This window comes from Dysidea avara, chromosome 12 (assembly GCF_963678975.1).
Source record: "Dysidea avara chromosome 12, odDysAvar1.4, whole genome shotgun sequence".
Lineage (NCBI taxonomy): Eukaryota > Metazoa > Porifera > Demospongiae > Dictyoceratida > Dysideidae > Dysidea > Dysidea avara.
This window is the reverse complement of record NC_089283.1, coordinates 20,762,915-20,787,252: the sequence shown is the minus strand read 5'-3', so window position 1 is coordinate 20,787,252 and position 24,338 is coordinate 20,762,915. Positions and strand designations below refer to the sequence as shown.

General features: G+C 37.1%; 3 protein-coding genes and 2 long non-coding RNA genes across 10 annotated transcripts; 2 read left to right on the top strand and 3 right to left on the bottom strand.

The window, feature by feature from the left end:
• On the top strand, nt 1-2,741 carry LOC136240110 (uncharacterized). Of its 6 annotated transcripts, XR_010693660.1 has the most exons (9): nt 492-1,405; nt 1,456-1,589; nt 1,637-1,746; nt 1,969-2,020; nt 2,084-2,152; nt 2,201-2,242; nt 2,301-2,429; nt 2,484-2,521; nt 2,573-2,741. It is a non-coding gene; the product is annotated as an uncharacterized lncRNA (long non-coding RNA). The 6 variants fall into 6 exon arrangements; XR_010693661.1 differs by lacking the exons at nt 492-1,405; nt 1,456-1,589; nt 1,637-1,746 and adding exons at nt 1-259; nt 348-464; XR_010693662.1 differs by lacking the exon at nt 1,969-2,020 and having other exon boundaries at nt 491-1,405.
• LOC136240112 (uncharacterized) lies at nt 2,456-17,557 on the bottom strand. Its single transcript, XR_010693666.1, has 3 exons — nt 16,888-17,557; nt 3,988-4,118; nt 2,456-3,927 (listed from the first exon to the last, which is right to left on the bottom strand). It is a non-coding gene; the product is annotated as an uncharacterized lncRNA (long non-coding RNA).
• On the top strand, nt 12,810-13,861 carry LOC136241405 (uncharacterized). Its single transcript, XM_066032599.1, has one exon. The coding sequence runs from the start codon at nt 12,838-12,840 to the stop codon at nt 13,837-13,839; it is 1,002 nt and encodes a 333-aa protein (XP_065888671.1). The 5' UTR covers nt 12,810-12,837; the 3' UTR covers nt 13,840-13,861.
• Nucleotides 15,555-16,893, bottom strand: LOC136240109 (uncharacterized). The gene has a single exon (XM_066030961.1). It carries the CDS (start codon nt 16,597-16,599, stop codon nt 15,688-15,690), a length of 912 nt encoding a protein of 303 aa, XP_065887033.1. The 5' UTR covers nt 16,600-16,893; the 3' UTR covers nt 15,555-15,687.
• Nucleotides 17,558-23,056: 5,499 nt separating the features above from the next.
• Nucleotides 23,057-24,196, bottom strand: LOC136240394 (demethylmenaquinone methyltransferase-like). The gene has a single exon (XM_066031360.1). It carries the CDS (start codon nt 24,082-24,084, stop codon nt 23,149-23,151), a length of 936 nt encoding a protein of 311 aa, XP_065887432.1. The 5' UTR covers nt 24,085-24,196; the 3' UTR covers nt 23,057-23,148.
• Nucleotides 24,197-24,338: the final 142 nt, after the last annotated feature.

The window sequence follows — 24,338 nt, the reverse complement described above, 5'->3', positions numbered from 1 at the left end:
ATAAAATCCCACATTAGCATAATTCGAGGCATAATTATAGCCGAAAGGCTAGTTATCGGCTACAAGAAACAGCCGGCTCGTTTTTTTTTGTCACAAAAGTAACATAGTACAGTGTTTGAAAGTGATTTAGAGGATATATCTAGGCACTTTAGGCGTTCCGTTCCGGAGAATAATGCCACGGAATGTGCCATTCCGTTCCGTGCCGTTCCGTGGAATAATGGTAACCGCTAGTAAGTTCCTGACAATCTTGAATAGGAAGGTGAGTCTAGCAATTGTTCTTCTGTTTTGAAGTGTAGGCCATTCAAGACTCGTTAACATGTCTGTGATGCTATCATGGTTTTGGTTAGATCTGTGCCAGGGTTTGTTCAAAACGAAACGAGCAGCGCGGTGTTGAATCATTTCTAGTTTACTAATACTAGTGTGATGATAGGGGTCCCAGATGGTTGAGCAGTATTCTAATGATGGTAAGAGCAATTGTTTGTAGACGTGTTTGAAGGATGGAATAGAAACCAATCATGCTATAGTTTACGTACCTAAGTACCCTACTCGTGTACTATAAAATACTAAAGTTTTGTTTCGATAGCTTTAAGGATTGCTGAGATACATCACAATTCGCTTGCGCGTGTAGAATATTTTTGTGTAAAAAACTTTTACTACGCATGCATGTTAACAGGAGATCGAGGGCACCGTTCATAATTCTAAGCGACCATAGGCAGCACAAATGATCAGTCACACTATTCAGTGAACGGATATATGATTTAGAGATAGTACAACTGGAATCCAAGCCCATCACCTGCGACGTGTTAACTGGCACGCACAATCAACCCCAGAGAAGCCCCAAGCAAGGATCCGCGGGGCTACACTACTTAACTATGCTGTTTCGGTGTTAAGGCAAGGACTGATACAGATTTCCAAGCAGTAGATCAAATGTCGCATCTTCGAAAGTGCTGCAAGACATACGCACGGTCCGAGCAAGTTCTGCTTCTTAAAAATCGCTGTCACCAACAAAGTAACCACACAAACAGAATTCTGTCAGTCTCTGCTGGGCCTTGACACTCAATAGAGCGCAGCATTTCCCATAACAATGGCAGGTACGTCTTTTTTAGTGGTGTCCGGAAACCCCAGCCACATAAATTTTTGACAATTTCTCAAACTGCAAATTTAAACTGCTCTTTCTCCTAGCACCCTATACTTCACCACCCACAATTTATACCAACGATAGCCTAGTTCATTAGCTACAATTCGGCACTAAGCATTTTAAAATCTGTTTTTCTTTCGAGGAGGAATGAACAAATTTCTAATGCGTGTGCAAACTTTGTCCGGAAACGCCCGCCCCTACCTTAATTGATGACGTCATCTACTTGGTAACATCGTTGCTCACTTAGTTACGTGCTGTAGAAGTCGTGTAAGTGGAAGACTAATAATTGTTCTTTACTTCTGTTTTCTATTGACTAGAGACTGTTTCGTAACTGTGACGTGCGGTCAGGTGGCCGCAGAGTGGTCTCCCGAGTCAACTGAGCAGGCTAGGCAGCTTAGCACTGCGTACCTAGTAGCTGTTGCATTTAGCAAGTGGTTAACAATTCAGAAAAGCAAGTCTTAAATTGTAATTATTTGTTTTACACTTTTGCACACGTAGACTACCCCAGCCAGCAAAGTTGGCTGCCCGCCAATTTCCCGGCGCCGGCACTGTAGTACCAGAGCCGAGAGGTGATGAAGTTTGGGGCTTTCATTTTAATATACCATAAGGTATAGCACATAGTAACTGAATTGAGTGATGGAGTACTGACACTTATTGTGTGACTGGCGGTTGCTTACAAACTGGATTGTGTACACTGACGTATTTTAGCTTTCTGACATACCTGAGCTTCACATTTTTACCACTACTAGCTAATCACTGTTTTTTTGTTTTCTGTATGTATGCATGTTTGTCAGTTTTGTTCTTGTATTTACCTTGCCGTGCCCACGCAGATCTTTTACTACGATCTGATTGTGGTTGCACGAGACCGAGGTCGCACATACTGTAAGCTAACTCTACTTATTGTGTTTTCTCATTTATAATAATGATGGTTCTCTCTCCATGCAGTAGCCGATTGATATTCATTGCAGTGGTGTATACCTGTGGGGTACTGCTGTGTGTCTGCAAGTGTTTAAGGTTTGTAGCTTTAAACAACCATTCTGCAGTTAAAATGTTGTTTGGCAGTTTAGGTAATACTGACTTTCCATTGGTAGCAGTTTTAAACAGGTAAATACTTTAGCTTATTACATTGGAGATTGTTTACGATCTTTGTTTCTTGATATAGCGAATACTGCAAGACTAGCAAATGAAACAATTTGCTACCACTATACTGTGGTTACTAATAGGAACTGATCTAACATATCAGATGGTTATACCATGTACCCATCCCTTAGGCACAGTTGTGCAATAATTGGTAAGTGCATATATGTTTATCTCATATTGCATATCAACAATTATTTTATCACAGCATAAATCATGTACATCTGCTCTATTGTAGCTATGCTGGTAAGATTTATTTAGTTACCATAGTTTGTATTATATTGTTATATCTTGCAGTTCAATGAGAAAACTTGCAATATACACTGCACAGTATCTGATGCATCTTTGCTGTTGCAGAATCTTCTCACAAGAAATTTCTGGACTAACATGTATGCACCTATACAAAAAAAACTGATATTTTGTATACATGTATTTTTACTTGTATGCAGTATTATTTTTAATGAAATTCTATGGTGCATGAATGCATGAACTGGATGCAAATGCGATGTAGTGAAATCACCGCAAATAAGTAGTGACGTTCACTGTAAAACAGTAGTGAAGTTCATTACTAATGGCACTGCAAGTAGTGACATTCACTACAGTTAGTAGTGATGTTCACTACAGTTGGTAGTGACGTTCACTATAATTAACAGTGACGTTCACTACTTTTTTGTAGTGATGTTCACTACAAAAAAAGTAGTGAACGTCACTACACAAAAATAGTGAGTATTGTGGCAGAGGTTTCACTACTAATTAGTAGTGACGTTCACTACTTTGTTTTTACTGTGTAGAGGTTGATTTTTTCATTGCCAACCCAATATACGGTCAGTACATTAATTGTTGTGATTTTATGGTTTGTTGTAAAGTGAAACCTCAAGTACCTTGCTTGTACAGTGATTCAGTTTGCAAATATTATCACATGTTTATCCTATGCGTGTCGCGTGCATATCACATGCATGGCTTGTTTCAAGCAGTAAGGTAAGTAAGGGGGTTTCCGGACAGCTGGGTATTCTGGACACTTCGTTTTTAATCCGCTACTGAAGGATGGAATAGAAACCAATCAGGCTATGGTTTAACTACATAAGTATCCTACTTGTGTACTATAAAATACTGTTTCAATAGTGCTAAGGATTGCTGAGATACATCACAATTTGAAAAGCTGACCAGTTTCCAGAAAATAGTGAAATTCCCTATATGGGACCGGATTTACGAAAAGGGGTCTTATACACACATCCAATTTATGCAATTCATAACTTCAGATTAGAAAAAGTATTACCTTGAAATTTGGACAGCGGTGAGTACCAACATTGGTGAATGGACAAAAAGATTTTCAGATTTTTATCTTTCTTGAACACAAATTAAAGCTATGGTCTTCCAAGTTCATAGAATTGAATGTGTGTAGCAGACCCCTTTTCGCAAATCCGGTCACATATAGAACTGCACCTATATACAATGACTTCAAGTACATGATACCAGGTAACTGTGGAAACTAAAGCTTTTTCCAATCACCAGCAGTGGAGTGAAAGGATGCAGTATCAACTCTATATGAAAACAAAACCCGAAGTTTTGTCCTCTCTCTTTCACTGACATCTGTCGCTTCATTAAACTTTTCTTTGTCAGTTTCCCACTGTTTTCCAAAGTTGCTCATAATTCTGAAGTATACATAAGCATGAAGCATAGTTGTGTATAAGATTACAAATATGAAAACTTACTTTTTTTTCCCATGCTGGGGTTTCTTTATCCATCCTTGGATAGTGCTACAATGTATGTTAAAAAGCCGATGAAATATAGTACCATACAACGGGATAGTATTACTTATTTCTTTGAAATTCTTGGCTAAAACCTGTAAAAGGGCATGAGAAAAGAAGAACACAATGAAATGGATTGACAATTAATTGTAATTTTAAACCATACGCTATGTACCATGTACGTGCACTGATATACATGATATCAAGAGTAAATAACTTTTATTATTTACTCTTTATAATATGTAGCATTCTTTTGAATCTCAGCTTTGCAAGATTTCAATATGTATGTAGGGATGTACTATGGTTTGAAGCAGGGCAAGGGAGTAGGCTAAATAGTGAGGATGTCTAATGCACAATAACTCAATAAGTGCATCAATATAAATATGCTTTGATAACATGCTCCCCAAAACGTTTCTATGGAGATTTTAGAAGCTCTATATACCGTGTAATATTAGGGGTGGATCCAGCCAGGAGCTGGCAAAGGGAGGGGTACAAGCAAATTCATATCCACATCATTAAAAAGGGAAGGCACTCAGAGCAGCTAGTGTATAGCTAAATCATAGTATACAATAAGAAGTGTTATATCCTTACTGTACTCAAGATACCATAATGGAAATGCACAGTAGGGATATAACACTTCTTATTGTTTAATGTCGTGCACTACTCCAGCTTGTTTCAGTACTTTTTATCAATGTGTATTGTCCCTACTCTAGTTGAAAATTCTAATAGCTTTATATGCAAAAGTTGCAATACAAAACAAGTTGATGTTGTGCTACTTCTAAAAACCAGGCGCCATGCAGCTAGCTAACTCATCTGGAATAACTATAGACAGCATATACTACTATGAATTAACCAACTATGTATTACTACTTTACAATAGGGTTGTGCAATAATATAATTAGCTATTTCTCGTATTTCGTAATTCATGAAATATTCGTAATTCGTTCAATTACGTTGCTATGCATTGCTAAGGAAGCGTTTGTTAAATAAACCGCTTTTACCAACATATTACGCACAAAACTATCTTTTAAACTGTTTTATAGTGTGACTAACGTGTTTTTTCCCACAAATTCTCTCGACAAAGCCTCAAAGCTGCTCTTCATTTTCGTTCGCGTACGTAAGGGATACGCCCCCTTTCAACTCGAAGCGATAGGCTATTCCTGGCAGTGTACGAGGCCTGCACCGTTGTTTTTCAGTTGCTAAATGCCTGAAAACCTCAAGGGGAAAGTAGTCTAAGGAAAGTCACCACACCCGTATTTCAGTCCGCCGAAAAGAAACCACCTCAGAGCAAAGTTCACCTGTGCGGAAGTTTAATACAGACTTCATTTCACCTTTACTTCTTACGTAAAAGCTGCTTTTACCGTTATTAAACGATTTTGCTCACGTGGGTGCGTACGGACAAACATAGGTAGATAGGTAGGTAGATAGATAGGTACACACACACACTTTTACGAAAACAATTTCAGTAAACCAGGCGCACGCCCACAGCCGGGCTTCGGCCGGCTGTGGGCGTGCGCCTGGTTAAAAAAATTATCAGATTAACTTCTTGCACTAGTTTCATACCAAAATTTGTCAACATTGTAGTAAATCTAAAAGGTCCATGCATGCACTTTTGTGACTTTTAGTGAGAGTTTCATGCAAACAACCTCACAGTGAATGAAGACATCAAGCAACTGCAGCTGGCCATGGTAAAAGTGTGATTAAGAAATGGCATAATTAGGCCCCTATTTGGTGATTATTAGTTTCTCATCCACCGCCCGCATCCTTCTTAAGCTACCGCATGGTAAGCCATTATTTACTCTGTGCATGCTCAGAAGAACACGTGATACCAAACTGTTATAATTGTTTGTTGATGAACGCTACAATGCGCTAAATATCGCCAGGAGAACTGTTGTTTCCTTAGCAAATTACTGCAGTGCCAGTTGCAATCGTGTTTTATCGACTTCATCAAAGCAGGCTTTCAGTTGACTGTCGAAAAACAGTTGGCGATCACGAAACTGAAGTAGTGAAGGAAATGTTTGTAGTAAGAAAGAAAGACAATTTGGACAAGGTCTGTACATCAGTGTGTTAATATTATAAAATAATGGCATAATGGTAATACCCTCCCGCCCGCATCATAATAATTAGCTAAGGCTGGATGAGAAACTAATAATCACCAAATAGGGGCCTTATACATGCTGGTTAAAAATGTGTAACGTTTTTTTTGTTCTAGAAACCTAATTATAATATTACAGTAGCATTCATTATGGTAACATGACACCACAAAACTGCAGATGTGTAGACTACAATTAAAGCAATTTTGCATACATCAGAGGGGTTTCTAAGGTTTCTGGAAACTGGTCACGTTCAGATCGAGATACTCTAATAGAGCAGTAAATCACTCTAATAAAGCAATCACAGTATTCAGAACATGCAATATAGCAAGCTATGTAGCTATAAATAAAGATTTTATGTGCTTTGTCTATCAGTGATATAGTTTAAAGTGGAGAGCAGTTATTCTCAGCGGGCAGTTACATTGTTTTTTTGTGTTCACCAAAAATTTAGCTATGCTCTTGATCAAAAACCAGTCACCAAAAATCCTGGAGCCGCCTATGTACATCATGGTGAAGCTTCTTTTGCATTGTTTCAGGTTTCAGGTTTCATCATTTCATTAGCCACTCACTGATGTAATATACTTAGGTTAGGGAAAAGTCATGAAACCTAATATCATCATTAATAGTATGTTGATCGCACATCTTCTAGCACTATATATTGAAATAAAATAGAGTACCAAATAAGCTTTGCAAAACACCATAATTGTTTCCCTTACTGGAGAGATATAGTGCTGTATAGTAACTGTTACATGTAACACAAAGTTGTAAGCCACTTTACTAATCACCATCTCACTAGGGACCCACAAAAAGGCAACTGAAAACCACATACATAGCATCAGTTTTTTTCTGTATTTTTTACGCTACAAGGTTGTTAACTGTAACTGTAACTGTGAATTGATGGATATATACAATTCAGTCATCCATAAAAAGTTAGCTTTAAGTATTGACTTCTGCCAACACACAGTACATACATATGTAGCTATGTACAGTAGGTACTTGATTAACCAGACTCTCCATTATCTGAAACAGTACGAATGACTGTTATATTAGAGTATTTTTACATTTACTGTATGTTCCAGTAGTTGACTACAGCTCTGTATACAAATGAATGGAATTCATTTATCCAGGCAAATTCACTTATCTGAACACATTTGTAATTGAACTGGCACACAGGTGTTCAGATAATGGAGAACAAACCATACTAGTAACCTTTAATTTGACTGTGCCCTAGTTATGATTTCTAATGTAGAAAATGCGGGTGGCAGTTAAAATCTGTGTGTCTTTTCTATACAAACAGCTATAGTATGTTCACATTGAGCTGAATCCTGAAATAACAGCTAAAAATTAAAAGTGGATTTTTCTCAACAGAGTTAACATTTCAGCCAACCAGATGATTATTGGTAACAGCAAAGGTGTCAACAACAGACATGTACGGTTTGGCTCCATTACAAGTTCAGGAAAGGGCTATAATGAACACTGTACTTATATGGCTTCCACATAGGAAATGTATTGTGAAAAATTTGATTGGCCGTAAATATTCTGTCAAACATTTGAACAAAAAGATTTTGAAATATTTTTAGCGGGTTAAGCAGTACTACGAATGAGCCAAATTTCAACATTGTGTGTAATTGCATCCATGAGTTATTAAATGTTTTTGAGGATTCAGCTCAACATGAACATACTATAGCAGTTATAACCTCTTCCCCCTCCTCCTAATAGCTGGCTAGACTAAATGCAGATAATAATGACAAGGATCTCGTAAAATCAAAGTCAGAGTCAAAGGTTACTGAAATATGGATCCATGGCTGGTGGTCAAGAAATGGCTGCAATGATGTTAATGCCAATCGTTTTTCATGATCACAGTAAGCTGTTTTTAGTGGAAGACAAACAACTGCAAATAATCATGATTGTAACAGCTAATATCTAGTAATTTTGTTTCATGGTCTGCTCAATAGCTGACACGTGGTACATATGTAAAAAGACACATCCACACACCACCCAAACCACATTAGTGATATATATATATATATATACAGAATGTAATGTCATAGTCTCTAGTACTCACATTTAAATCTCACAATATAACTGGCCTGGCTGGGAATTTACTGGGCATTATCTAGATATTTCCCAGGTAATAATTACGAATGTCACACTCCAGAGTGGCACCTTTGAACTAAAGTGGTAAGTATCCATATAAAATCATTTGGCTTCAGATACTTTAGGGTCTCAAATAGGCGCCAGTCCATACCTAATAAAATTATATAATAGGTTTTCATGACCCCTGGATACCATCATTTAAAGGTCAACAGTCAATTCTTAGGCAACAAACTGGCTAAATTTATACATATAGTTGTTGGTTGGTAACACAGAGCAACTGTTTACAATCATGATGACAATTAAGGTGGCTGGGAACAGTTTCCATATGGTTTCACCATGAAATTTACAGGGCCTAAAACAAGTAAGCTATCTTCACGAAGTGCATTGTACTAACAGAAATCTATGAAGCAATTTGTTCTCTACTGTTTACAACAAACAGGAGCTCTCTGGGATGTGTGTAGCGCAAGTTACAAATTTAGCCCTTCAGAGTGAACTCTTTCTCAGCGCTTGGCGCTATGGGGCTGGATTCGCTATTATTATTATTATTATTGTTAATTAGCAAAGCCCACTAGGGGCAACACGCTAATGAGCATTACAATCACACATTATATTATATTACTTACAGCGTTCTTAAATGTTTCAAGATCTATTGTGTCGATGTTAGGAATTTGAAGGGACTTCCATTGAATAATTGTTCGAGGGAGGAAGGAGTATTTGTACACATCAACTCTTGTTTGCAATTGAGTTAGCTTGAGAGGATGTTGAGCACGGGTGGAGGACACTGGAGTTGGTGACGGTAAGCAATGATCAGGTATTGCTAGTAAGTTCCTGACAATCTTGAATAGGAAGGTGAGTCTAGCAATTGTTCTTCTGTTTTGAAGTGTAGGCCATTCAAGACTCGTTAACATGTCTGTGATGCTATCATGGTTTTGGTTAGATCTGTGCCAGGGTTTGTTCAAAACGAAACGAGCAGCGCAGTGTTGAATCATTTCTAGTTTACTAATACTAGTGTGATGATAGGGGTCCCAGATGGTTGAGCAGTATTCTAATGATGGTAAGAGCAATTGTTTGTAGACGTGTTCTTTAATTTCTGATGGTGCATTGTGGAGATTTCTTTTTAAGAATCCAAGGAGTCGATTTGCCTTGTTACTGATGTAATTGATGTGAGGATCCCATGATAATTTGTGGTGGAGACGGATTCCAAGGTAATTGCGTTCTAATACTGTAGCCAGTGGAATGTCAGACATTTTGTATGTGAAAGTACTCTTGTTATGGTGTGTTGTTATCTGTAAAATTTTACATTTGGAGATGTTGAATTCCATCATCCAGTCAGTTGCCCATCTTGTCAGTGAGTATAAATCATTTTATGGTCTTGTGGTGTTTTAATGGTTTTGTAAATAAGGATATCATCTGCAAAAAGATGGATCTCACATTGGATGTTGGCAATGATGTCATTGATATAAATCAAGAATAGAACTGGTCCAAGAACAGACCCTTGGGGAACACCAGATGTTACATCACAAGTGGATGATTTAGAACCTTCTACTATAACTTGCTGTGTGCGACCATGAAGAAAGGATTCAAGCCAGAGTAATACATTCCCTCTTATTCCATAGTGCCTTAGTTTGTAGAGGAGTCTTGAGTGAGATACTTTATCAAAAGCTTTAGAAAAATCTAGTATTGCAGCATCAACTTGTAAATTTGTGTCTATTTGTTTGGCAATGTCGTTGATGGTGATAAATAATTGTGACTCACAAGAGTGCTTAGACCTAAATCCGAACTGTCTGTCAGAAAGAATATTTTGATCTTCCAGATGTTTCATTATTTGACTTACTATAATGTGTTCCATTGATTTGCATATTACTGATGTTAATGAGATGGGGCAATAGTTTTTTGGGTCAGATTTTTGGCCTTTCTTGAATATTGGACTGACATATGCATGTTTCCATTGGGATGGTACAGTTCCAGTTTCTAGCGATTGTTTAAATATGTGAGTGAGCATAGGAGAAATTTCAGCTGCTGTTGTCTTTAGTACAAGTGGATGTATGGAGTCTGGACCAGAAGATTTTGATGGATCACAGTTGGTTAGAATGTTGTAAACTCCTTGTTCAGTGATTTCAAATGCTGGTAGAGATGGATGTAATGAAGGACCTTTGTCAGGAATGGTACTGCTGTCGTCATCAGTTGTGAATACAGATTTGAAATGATCATTTAAAACAGTTGCCTTTTCGATTGGGTGTATTAAAGCATTGCCATTTTCGGGATGTATTAATGTACCAATGCCATTGTTATCTTGCTTACGGGTTTTCAGGTAGTGCCAAAGAGATTTTCTGTTGTGTGATGATGATACAAGATTTGTCACATATGTTTTGTGCTGGTGTTTAAGTTTAAAGTTTACCTCTTTCTGCAGCAATTTGTATTTGGACCAATCAGTGTCACGATGATAGCGCCTTGCTCGATTATACAGTCTTTGCTTCTTTCGGATTAGCCGTTTCAAAGTGTTAGACATCCATGGTAAGTGAATTCTAGTACTTGATGTTTTGGTAGGAGTGTGGTCTTCAATAATTTGCTGAAGATTCTGCATAAAAAAGGTCCAGTTTTCTTCCAAGCTTGGAGATGACATGCGATTTAATTCAAAATAGGTATGAGAAAGGTTGTATAGTTTTTCTCTGATTGTGTCCCAATCTGCCAATTTGTAAAGGTAGATTGTTCGGGAAGGTTTCTTCGAAATATGATAGGGAATTTGAATGGTTGCTAATACTGCATCATGATCACTTAACCCTGGTGCTGGATGACAGGATAGTACGGAGTCAGGATGAGTAGTAAACAATAGGTCTAATGTATTATGGGCTCTTGTAGGAAAGGTGACTAGCTGTGACATCTGGGTATCATGTGCTAGTGTAATAAGTTTTTGACGGAAATGACATGAAATATATGATTCAGTTAGAGTACCATGTTCCCAATCAATACCAGGGCAGTTAAAATCACCACCGAGGATGATACGGGCATGACGATATTTCTGCTTTATGGACACTAAGGAAGATTGCAAGTCCTCAAGAACTGTGTCAGTTGAGTGGGGAGGACAATAAAAGCATCCAACAATGACATCACTGTTTTTACTGACATTTAGATATGTCCAGATAATTTCAATAGATGAATCGGTATCTATTTTTAAAGAAGGAATCGTGTTCTTAACAGAAATGAAAACACCGCCACCATAGCAATTTCTATCTTTTCTGTATGTGCTGAAATTGTTAGGAAATATTTCAGAGCTTAGAATAGTTTCATCAAGGTGTGATTCAGCCCCTACTACAATATCAATATCATTGGTAAATAAGAAAGCCTCCAAATGTGTTCGTTTATTAGCAATGCTGCAAAAGTTGACAATAGATACGTTAAGATCACTTACTGTTGCTGAATTAGGGCTTGTACTAGCAGGGAGTCAAGATGACTCCATGCTCGTGGCAGGAGCATTGGCAGCTGAGTTTGATGATTCCTGTGCATACTCTAACTTATTGCCTTCTGAATTTACTTTACACCAGAGCTTACTGTTGACAAAGATGGAATCATTCCTGATTCTGATGTACCTTCGCTCTGTACCTTGGTCAATTAGAGATCTCCTCTCTTTGAGGAGTAATCGTTCCTTTTGATGCTCATGTAGAGTCATATCGGGTTTAATGTACACAGGAGCTTCTAGCTTGCTCTTGGAGCTCAGAATCTCGAGTGCCATGTTTGAACGGAGGAGTTTAACAAGTAGTGGTCTAGGGCGTTCGCTTTTGGGGTCATATTTTCCAAGGCGATGAAGGTCTTTTATGTCACTTGGTTCAATATCATTGTCTGCATTGGATAGAGCTTCGCTGTTAGACACTATTTACCTGATTACCTATCATTGTGCGGAGCTACTTTTCCTACCAGGTCTTTAGTTCACGCGTTAATTCTACCCATGTCACACAAAGATTTGAAACGGGTTTTTTTAAAATTCACCACTGCCAGGCAGAAGCTAATATTAAAAATCGGCTTCCGCACAATTGCAGCTTATTTACTACTGCTTGCCCATCCAAAATTCGACAGTCGTATCTTGAAAAACCGGCAACTAGTTGTACAGTCGACTGCAGAATTCTTGAAAAAAGTATGCCGTACCGTGAGTGTTTCCGTAAGGCTCCTTGTGAATAAACTTTATTGTTCTTGCCACGGATTCAACAGCAATTGAACCACACTAATCTTTTTCCTCAATCCGGCTGATCCGGCGTCCGACTACAAATAGTTTTCCGGCCCACGGAATGTTTACGACACGGTAAGAGAAATTTCAACAATTCTGCAATCGACTGTATGGAGGCTTGTAATAATAGCGCACGGCGATCTTGTTAAATGCTGTGATGATATGTGATTACGCAACATAATTATATTCATTTGCAAATGACAGGAACTGGTGGTCAACCACAGTAATGATTATATTTAAGCCTCATAGCTAATGTGATTGCTTGCATAACACTGTTGAAACCTTATGAAAACTGTTCCGAGCCACCTTAATATCATAATGTTGCTGTGGTAATAACTGTTACATCAAATGATGAAATGTTGGTTATGATGAAGCTTGGTGGTTTCTCCCATATGCTGTATATAAATGCTGAAGGCTTCATCAAATACATCATTTGTTAGCCTATTGTACAGTGACAGTATTGATATCATGTCAACCTTAACTGGTGGACATTTTTCTAATGGGACAAGATATGGAGCTGCTCAAGTGGAAGCCTTTGTTAAGAACCGATATGGGACACTTGGTAAAGCATTTCTTCACTCAGCTATCACAGAAGACATAAGGAACTTGGTATCTGGTAAAAGAGTTCTTGATATTGGATGTGGAGCTGGAAACTGGTGTGTTACTGCTGCTCAATATGGTGCAAAATCAGTAGATGGTTTTGATATACAACCAGAGATGGTGGAACTGGCTAAACAAGCTACTTCACACCTAGACATGATCCACATACAAGTTGGAGATACTGCAGAAATGCCTTATAATGATGATAGTTTTGATGTAGCTATTAGCCTCTTTGTTACCTGCAACTTACCATTTGAAGTGTGTGCCAAACACTTCAAAGAACTGTACAGAGTCCTAGCACCTGGTGGAAAGGCTGTTCTTCTTGCACATACAGATTGGTCCCATAGTAAACTATACATAAAGAATAAAGCAGACCTAATGTCTACAGAAGACAGTGTAGCAGAGATACTGACAACACTCCCCAAGTATCCCAACACTGCACAAGTAGCTGAAGCTTTTAGACACACTGATGACATTCTAACAACATGTTTTGCGCTTAACGAAGTTGGCAACGTATTTCATGTTACAAACACAAACCAACTTACTGATGGCCAGCCAATATGGAGAAAATCTGAAGTGATGACATATCCCAATTTCTTTTACAGTGAAAAAAAGATTATTACTGAACTAATAAACAATGGTTTTACTATTGACAGAATAGGGAACCCCTATACAAAAGAGAGGCAAGTAGCACATGACAGCTCAAATCCCTCAACTGTTTTAGGGGATGACTATGTAACATATCCCACAGCTTTAATCCACCATGTTTCAAAACTTTTGTATATATCGACTGAATTCATAATATAAAATCACTGTAATTATCTACAAATTCAAACATGATTTTGTCTTTAGGTATATCACTGTAACAGATACTATTTCACATGTGAATTTGAAAAACACACTGTTAACACATCAAGTAGCAGTAGTGGAACATTTCACCTGGCTTTATAGTGTATACTACTATCAATGCATTGTACAGCTGCTTTTGTAAAGAGTAATGCTTATGTGCTTTGTATTGTAAACTACTAGTTACTAGTACATTAAGTATAAGGCTTAAACAAACCATAAACATGTCACATACTAATGAATACTGTCAAGTGAATGGATCATGACATACCAGTATCAAAAGCTCATCATGTAACTATTTACTTTGCTGTACACCACTGTTCTATAATATTATGACTTTTGCAAAACAATAGCTTAGTGCATGACATCACACCTTTTACTCCCATAGAGCTTACATACTAATAGCAAATGAGTTGATAATATTCAATTATGTGGTTGAGTAGCTGTAGTTGTCAACAAATAAATGTATTAAATGAACTCTTACTATATGCTGCAAAGTGTGATAATAAATCGGCGCCATATTTATTAACTGAACAATAATGGTTTCTGGATCACATTCAGGAACTCTTTGAAAGTAAGCTATTAACACATACCAACACCATTCTAGGCTTTCTAAACAATCAATCAACACAACATATTTGTCAAATCGAAATTCACTATCAGTTAAGACAAATAGATCACAGTAAGGTAGTTAGCTATTCACTTCTACTGTAGAAACCATCTTAACATTGATATTAGTGTATGACATCAGTACAGCAGACAATGCATGAACGCTAGACATCAGTACAGCAGACAATGCATGAATGCTACCTATTGCGGAAACAATACCTCCATATATGAAATTATATGTCTCAATTTTATTAGAATAACATTCACATGTAAATTTGTGATTATAGAGTTATGTAGGTCACCTGATTTAATATAAATTAACTGTGAAAATGGATGATAACATTTCCTTGCTTATCCAATATTGGTCTCACTTTTAGTTCTTTAGGTTGTCCCTGACCTTTCAACTCTCCTTGGTAGGTATGCTGGTATCACCATATATGGTGGAACACTGACTGAATACCAAATTATACACATCCAACCAATTCTGTGTTACATAGTTAGGTGGATTTTAATGCCGTTAACATCACAGTTAACTTTTTCTGCCACGTAGAAACATGCATGTGTACCACAGTGTGTGCAGAAAGCAGAATTATAACTTGATTGGGTTAAGTGATTGCATTTGAATGTGTATTTATGTTGTCAATAGTGCAGTTCAGTTCTTTGCACACTTGGTGCTCTGCAAGTAATGTTGAAAGTGAAAAGATGCATCATAGGTATAGTCAGATAGCTGTGAGATAGGCAAAAGATACAATGAAAATGTCAATTCCAAAGCATTAATAAAGTAAACAGAACCCATACAGGGAGTAGGCATGAGCACTTCATAATGATGTGAAATAATGAATCATTACAAAAACTAATTAAATACTGTGTTCCCACAAACTCCATAATATTATTATGTATATCCTTTACTCTACAAACCAAAAGGCAATAAAGAGCAATTTATTGCATACGTAGTTGTGTTATTTACCTATGGGTAATCCAATGATACATAACAGAGTCATGACTCATAGTACAGAAGGCAGCACTACACTCTGGTGAAAAATGTTTTCCCAATTGCATACACTGAATGAGAGAATTTATACACATGCATAAAATATATTTCATATACACATGAAACATTGCAGTACATATACAGACAGTCTGAATGGAAGACTGTATACAAATGTATATAACCATGTGTAAGTGTTCAATGTGGCTCACTCAGTATTTTGTAACATGATAGACATAAGATGTCGGGTGTGTTACATAATCTTCACTGACAAGAATTGGAGGATTTGTGCTATTGTAAAAAGCTCTTTTGTCTTCAGTAAAATTATTGTCTATTTTGTCCACATGAAATCCATTAGTATGAAACTGTTCAATAAGTGATTTCTCACTGTAAAAATAGTTGGGAAATGTCATCATGTCACATTTGTGCCACACTGGCTGGCCATGACTGAGCCGAGAAATGTCTTCAATGTGGAACAAATATCCATCATCATTTACAGCAAAGAATGTAGTTAAAATGTCAGTATAACTCTTGAAGGTTTCGGTGACCTGTGCAGTTGATGGATACTTTGGCATCATTGATAGTGTATGTGCAATGTTGCTTCTGATAACACTTGGGTCAGCTTCAATTTTTATGTAGAGCCCATAGCGTGACCAGTCAGTTGGTGCAAGTATGATGGCTTTTCCACCAGGTGCTAAAACTCGATCAAGTTCTTGAAAATGCTTAGTAAAACCTTCAGGTGATAAATTGCAAGCAACAAACAGGCTAATAGCTACATCAAAACTATCATCACCATAAGGCATATCTGCAGCATCTCCAACTTGTATGTGAACCATGTCCAAGTGTGAAGTAGCTTGTTTAGCCAGTTCCACCATCTCTGGTTGTATATCAAAACCATCTACTGATTTTGCACCATATTGAGCAGCAGTAACACACCAGTTCCCAGCCCCACATCCAATATCAAGGACTCTTTTACCAGGCACTGACTTTTTCAAATCTTCTGTAATGGCAGAGTGAAGAAAAGCCTCTCCTACTAATCCATAGACATGTTGGGAATAGATTCTTATTTCTTCAGATCCATACTTTGTCCCTTTAGAAAAGTGTCCACCAGGAACAGAAACCATTATTCAACAAACTGTGTCTATCGTACAAATGTATTACAATCACACCGTATAGAATACGTAGTGGCGTTACAGACGAGGTTACAGACAGGATGTTATCCGTAACACGGAACTAGTATACTACTAAAAACGGAAATGCTTATTAATGCGCTATAGTAACCGAGATAGTAACCGACACACGGGGGAGCTAATCAGTCAATTGTGACTAACCCATCTATATAGTCTAGGTTGGCTAACCCGTCTATAGTGACTAACCCGTCTATAGTGACTAACCTGTCTATATAGTCTAACCTGTCTATATAGATTCTTATTTCTTCAGATCCATACTTTGTCCCTTTAGAAAAGTGTCCACCAGGAATGGAGACCATTATTCAACAAGCTATATCTATTGTACAAATGTATTAGAGTCATAGTTAATTAGTTTATGTAAGGCTTCAGTTAGTTACCAGTAGTGGTTTCAAAAAGCCATTGTGGTGTGATTGTAGTCACATTACAATGTGTTAATTATGTGTAGGAGTGTTTCCTCCTGATGTGGGATACCAGGGATACTGATTGTTCTACTAGCTAATTGATTCCCTGTAGCTATTCACAGGCTTTAGCCTTCTCACAGGTTCCTAGTGGGATAGCATTTAATAATTGGTAGCTAAATATATTGATCAGTTGTGTATTATACATGTATGCTGTTTATAATTGATGAGTTGCCAATATCAATGCTCCATCAAACTTTCATTACTAATGCTAGTGATCAGAAACCCATTTGCCACCATATCACAAATCTGCCAATATAATTTATTAATGAAATCACCAAACATAATATTGTACCAACCAAACCATATGTATACAGTACTTAATATGTTGCCATAATGATATGGGACCCAATGTACTGTATGAGTACCACTTGACTAAGAAGACATGATTAGTTGGTCAAAGTGGCACTCCTATGAGTTTCTTACCATGGATAACAAGATAGATTGACAGATATGTGATTGGATTTGCAAAAAGGAACCTTTTCACATGCGAACCCATTTTTTGAACTTTAACTGAACAGATTTGAAGTTTATAACTGTATTATTCATTTTCCTGAAATTTTTCAGGAGTGAACGAAGCTATAATATTCAGCTACATTTTGATATATAGGGAACCTTAATCAGTACAAGGAGTCAGCTGTTATGGTTTGTTTTGTTTGCTGGCATGTAAAATGTGGGTAAAAGGTACCCTTTTGCAAAATCCGGTCACAAATTAACAATAAGTGGCCAAATTGATGATTATTTGAGCACTAGTACTTCTCAAACATTGCGATTAAATTTTATGAGCATAATAGCCTCATGCCTACTACCGTATAGCCAGAAAGTTTGGTGGGAGAAAAATTTGGTAAATTTGGCAAATTGACAAACTAATACCTGCTAAATTGTTTGTCCAATACAAATCTGTATTTGCTCTACTAAATTCACTGAACTTTTTTTCTTGTCAATATCTTATTGTGGCAAATTTACCAAAGTTTCCTCCTACCAAATTTTTCAGTTATACAGATGGTATGGTAGTACTGTTTAGTAGGGATAAATGTTTTCCCAAAAATATCACCCAAAACTGACTAGCCTTGCTTTTCTTTCACAAAGGCTTGGCAGGCTTGGCAGTATTGGATAGGCTTAATTAAACCCAAAACTTCCTTCAGAGCAACTCGAACCCTTCCATCAAGTTTCTCTTTTTTAAAACTGAACTTGATTTTCTACTACCTGACTAACTGAGTGAATTAGTAAGCAGGTGGGTGAGTAAGTGAGCGAGCGAGCAAGTAAGTAAGTGGTTGAGTGAGTGAGTGAGTCGATGAGTGAGTGAGTGAGTGAGTGGGTGGGTGAGTGAGTGAGTGAGTGAGTGAGTGAGTGAGTGAGTGAGTGAGTGAGTGAGTGAGTGAGTGAGTGAGTGAGTGAGTGAGTGCAGTGAGTGAGTGAGTGGGTGACACCTTCAGCCAAACATAGCTCAACTATGGTTAAGACTACAGGCTTGATTTCTTCACTGTTCTGGCCAGAGACATGCCGTTTTACCAGCTACACAATGCATATATCATGGACTTTCCTTTGCCCTACTTTGCGTCCCATTTCTTTCTCCACTACCACAAACCATGATTTTAGTGCTTAAATTTCCATAGTGTGGCTGGATTGATTGTAGAGGTGCTTCTCATACCGTTCTTCATTAGCTATAAGGGATGGAACACAGCTGAAACTGAAGCAGAACGGCCACTTGGTTTTATAATTGCTAGTAGGGGCACACATTCACTCGTAATTTTCATAGTATCTGGAAAGATTGCAGAGGTATTTCTCATACTGTCCTTGTTTAGTAACACTGTGGAAAATAGCTGAAAATGAAGCAGAATGGCCACTTAGTAATTGATAGTTGAGTCTTGTCAGATGTACAATTAACTGCATGATGAGTCTGGCATCATTCTTTCCATTGATGTAGTTTGCAATGTATGAATTTTGTTATTACAAAATATAAACAAACAATTGTGCATAACAATTAGAAATTTTGTATTTGAGTAAGGATCATAGAAACAAAAAGCAATGAAACAAGGGAGGTCATCTACACCTGCTGCTATAATGGTGGACAGTTCATCCCAATTTCAGTCATGGCTCAAGCTGAAATAAAATTAAATGACTAATAGCAGAGCTGCAAGTGTAGATAACATGTAGGAGTTGAAAATACTGAATTAAAGTGTGTACATGTACATGGACACAATAAAATACTACCTGTAAGTTATTAGCAAACAAGTACAAGGAAAAGTTAAGAATTTTATGTTTGATTAGAGATCATAAGTAGTGAAACAAGCTTATAGAGCCTGCAGATATACTACTAGACATTTAATCCCTATACTTCAGTTTATAGCCATCGCTGCATTAGGAAATAAATGTCTAGGAGTATGGTTCTAATATCTATGATGTAGATGACCTCCCTCGTTTCATTCATTACTTTACATTTCTATGATCCCTTAAAATTCCTTATACTTGTTTGTTTACCTTTTTTTGTAACATGATTATGACTGAACCTGCATCAAAATAAAGAATGGTGCCAGACATACCATAAACTTAATTTTGTATTTAAACACACACCTCAACAATTACTGAGAAGTAAAGTCGTTTTTGGCTATGCTCAGCCCATTACACAGCGCCGAAAATGAAGAACAGTACAAGAAGCATCTCTGCAATCAATCCAGTCACTACAAAAAATATGGACAATTCCCATTATAAACATGATATCCAGCCACAGGGAAGCCACAATGTGCTACCACAAATCAACATCTTGTGCTGTTAACAAAAATAAATGGGACACAAAGGAGGACAACAGTAAATCCATGATGTGTGCATTGTACACACTGTGGCATGCCAAAGGGCACCTGCATGTTGGGTGAAAGTGACATCTAGCTATAGCAGTGGAAAAATCAAGCCCATAGCCTTTGCCGTTATCAAGATATGTTTGTCTGAAGGAATTAGTGATACATATATTGGCAATAATTATTGGTCATGTATAAACCTTCATGTGACCAGAAACACTTCCAATAAGTTGCTAAGATTTTTTAAGTAAAATTTTATTACTGATCTGACTGACTGGATGACTTACCAGACATTTAAACTCAACTCAATAATGGGTAAGGCTATGGACTTGATTTTTTTACTGTTACATGTCACTTCAGTACGACAGGTGCCTTTTGGAATACTGCAGTACATATAATGCGCGCATCATGAACTTATAATTTGTTCTCCTTTGTGTATTGCTTCTTTTTGCTGATGGTGCATAGTGTCATGTTTATAATAGGAATGATCCATATTTCTGTAGTGGCTAGATTGATGGCAGAGACACTTCTTGTGCTTTTTTTCATTTTAACATCATCGCAATTAGCCACCACCTTTCATAACTTTTTCACACTGGCTTTGTTTGGGAGGCCACACCGTTATTCATAGCTTGGTTGTTTTGGAATGGAAAACACTTCCTTTTGTTATTGTAAATCCCAACACTGTAAAAAATGAAGTGCGTCAGACACACCAAAAAATGTCGCGATAGACACAATTTGCACATATGTGTAAATTGTGACATTTTGGCTTAGTCAGACACACAAACAGTGAAAACCTGCATGGTTTTGGGGCTTAAATTTTACTTATCTTTATTCTTTACTACAGGTCTGGAATGACAAAGTGTGAAGAATGATGTGTTTTATGCATTTAAAACTAATTTACTGAGTAGGGATGTCAAACAGATTTTTAAAAGTTTGACAAATGCATGTTTTAGCCACAGCATCTTGTATAGAGCTCAAAAAATGCTGCAGATTGATATATTGGTTTGCCACATTTGCTTTTGTGGTAGCCAGTAATATTATTGTTAAATAAACAAATAGGCGGTTCTCCAGACTTCTCTATTGAGCACCATTGGTAGCCATGGTACAAAACTAAAACAAGTGACGTATGGGTGATTACGTCACTTTGTATTATCAATTGCATAGAATTGCCAGGAAACTAATACAGGCGTTCAAGTTGCATCTTGCACTGACTGAAAACCAACTTATCGATTAACTGGAATGCTGTTGCGCATTGCGGTAGACAAAACTAGCCTGCTGTCATCTTCCATACATTTTCTAGGCATGGGGAACTAACGTTGGGGCTTACACACACACACCTAGCTACTCTAATCACGAGGAAACTCACCAGAAGAGTACTAACTTGACCAGTTCATCACCATGAAACGAAAAATTCTAGTGCCTAAACTGACACGCAATTCATTGTGCCACTTTTTAATGAAATTTACGGGAGAAGAAATTCCATAATTTTGTGGGGTTTTGACATACCTATTATCAGATGAACTCTCAACAAGTTGACTTGGTTGTAGAAACTTAATTATAGTACATGACATCACATAACTTTCACTCCCATTTTTTAATATTATGCTATAAAGTACTCAATGAACTCTTATTATGCTACAAAGTGTGATGATAAACTTAATCATTGCCATATTTATATTAATCGCATGGTTTCTGGATCACATTCAGGAACTGTTTGATAGGAAGCTATTAACACATACTGGCAAGATGGGTAGTAGTGGTAACTATTCCAGGCTTTAAATAATTAATTGACACAACTTGATTGTTAATTGGCTCTACCACTACCAGTGTAAAGTGGTACAAATGTATCACAGTAAGGTAATTACTTGTCTATACTGTGGAAACTCTAAACAACAAATGCTACAGGGCCAGTGTTTTAATTTCATCTGGACAACCATTAAATTAATGTTAATGTAGTTTATTTATATCAGGTGACCTACATAACTGTATACACTATAGAGAAAAACTTTGGTGAATTTGGCGATTTGTTAAAAATTTTACCCACCAATTACTCGTAGTGCCTGAGATTAGCATATCTATAGCTAAAGGTTGAGCTTAAGTTTATTTCCCCAAATGAAATAGATTTCTATTCGCCAAAGTTTACCACAGCCAAAGTTTCCCTATATGGTAATCATTTTGTCCACAGTGTTGGGCAAGTTACTTTTTAAAAGTAACTAGTAACATATTACATATTACTTGCAGCTGAACTATTTAGTTACAGTTACATATTACCCATAAATTAAAGTAACTGTAATAATAGTACATATTATATTACTTTGTGTCCACAGCCTTAAGCTGTCACGTGTGAAGCTACCACCTTATCACGTGACACGATTGCGTCGTAGGACAATGTGCAAATCTTGATTATAAGTAAGAAGCTGGTGAATAAGCCTCATTCAGTAGGTTTCACCACTTTGTTGTGGCTAGGCGTTACTCAGTGGATTACTAACGAGATTAGTAATTTCGTTACTTGTAGTAATAATATTACGTAATATTAGATTTGTTACAGTAATTATATTACTTAGGTAATGCGTTACATTTGTAAGTAAAGTAGCTTGCATTATATTACCTGTTTTTATAGCGTATTTCGTTATATTACTTAGTTACCACAAAAGTAATAATATTACGTAACGCGTTACTCCCAACACTGTTTGTCCATTACTGTTATTATGTGAATGTTACCGTTTATTGAAAGAATAATGTATGGAGGCATTTTTGTATGGTCTCCTCAATAGGTAGCATTCATGAATTGTCTACTGTACTCCTGTTGTCATGTGAATTATCCTAGCAACGGTTAGACTTTCAGTTTTAGCTTCTTTAGGTTGTCATCGACCTTTTTAGTCTCCCTGATGGATATCTGAAAACCATCATGAAATTATACTACCTGAAACACATCCAAGCAATTCTGTGTTATTGGATTTCGATGTGCTTAAAAATCATGGCTCACTTATTTTGCTATACATAGAAACATGCAGGCATACTACAGCATGTGCAGAAAGCACTTAACCTGATTAGACTGAATGATTTATTTCATGATAAGATAACGTCATTACTAACAAAAGATTTATCGTGACTCAGGTGACAAATGTTGTTTTTACATTGAATGTGAAGAAGAGAGCATAATATACGCATACATGAAATATATTTCATACACATATGACTGAATGGAAGACCATATTACTGCATTACAACTATACAACCTTATGTGGCTCACTCAGCATTTTTGTAACATGATAGACATAAGATGTCGGATGTGTTACATAATCTTCACTGACAAGAATTGGAGGATTTGTGCTATTGTAAAAAGCTCTTTTGTCTTCAGTAAAATTATTGTCTATTTTGTCCACATGAAATCCATTAGTACGAAACTGCTCAATAAGTGATTTCTCACTGTAAAAGTAGTTGGGAAATGTCATCTTGTCACATTTGTACCATACTGGCTGGCCATGACTGAGCCGAGAAATGTCTTCAACATGGAACAAATATCCATTATCATTTACAGCAAACAATGTAGTTAAAATTTCAGTATAATTCTTGAAGGCTTCGGTGACCTGTGCAGTTGATGGATACTTTGGCATCGTTGATAGCGTCTGTGCAATTTTATTTCTGATAAAACTTGGGTCAGCTTCAACTTTTATGTAGAGCCCATAGCATGACCAATCGGTTGGTGCAAGTATGATGGCTTTTCCACCAGGTATTAAAACTCGATTAAGCTCTTGAAAGTGTTTAGTAAAACCTTCAGGTGACAGATTGCTGGTAACAAAGAGGCTGAGAGCTACATCAAAACTATCATCATCATAAGGCATATCTGCAACATCTCCAACTTGTATGTGGACCATGTCCAAGTGTGAAGTAGCTTGTTTAGCCAGTTCCACCATCTCTGGTTGTATATCAAAACCATCTACTGATTTTGCACCATATTGAGCAGCAGTAACACACCATTTCCCAGCCCCACATCCAATATCAAGGACTCTTTTACCAGGCACTGACCTTTTCAAATCTTCTGTAATGGCAGAGTAAAGAAAAGCCTCTCCTACTAATCCATAGACATGTTGGGAATAGATTCTTATTTCTTCAGATCCATACTTTGCCCCTTTAGAAAAGTGTCCACCAGGAACAGAAACCATTATTCAACAAACTGTGTCTATCGTACAAATGTATTACAATCACACCGCATAGAATACGAAGTGGCGTTACAGACGAGGTTACAGACAGGATGTTATCCGTAACACGGAACTAGTATACTACTAAAAACGGAAATGCTTATTAATGCGCTATAGTAACCGACACACGGGGGAGCTAATCAGTCAATTGTGACTAACCCATATATATAGTCTAGGTTGGCTAACCCGTCTATAGTGACTAACCTGTCTATATAGTC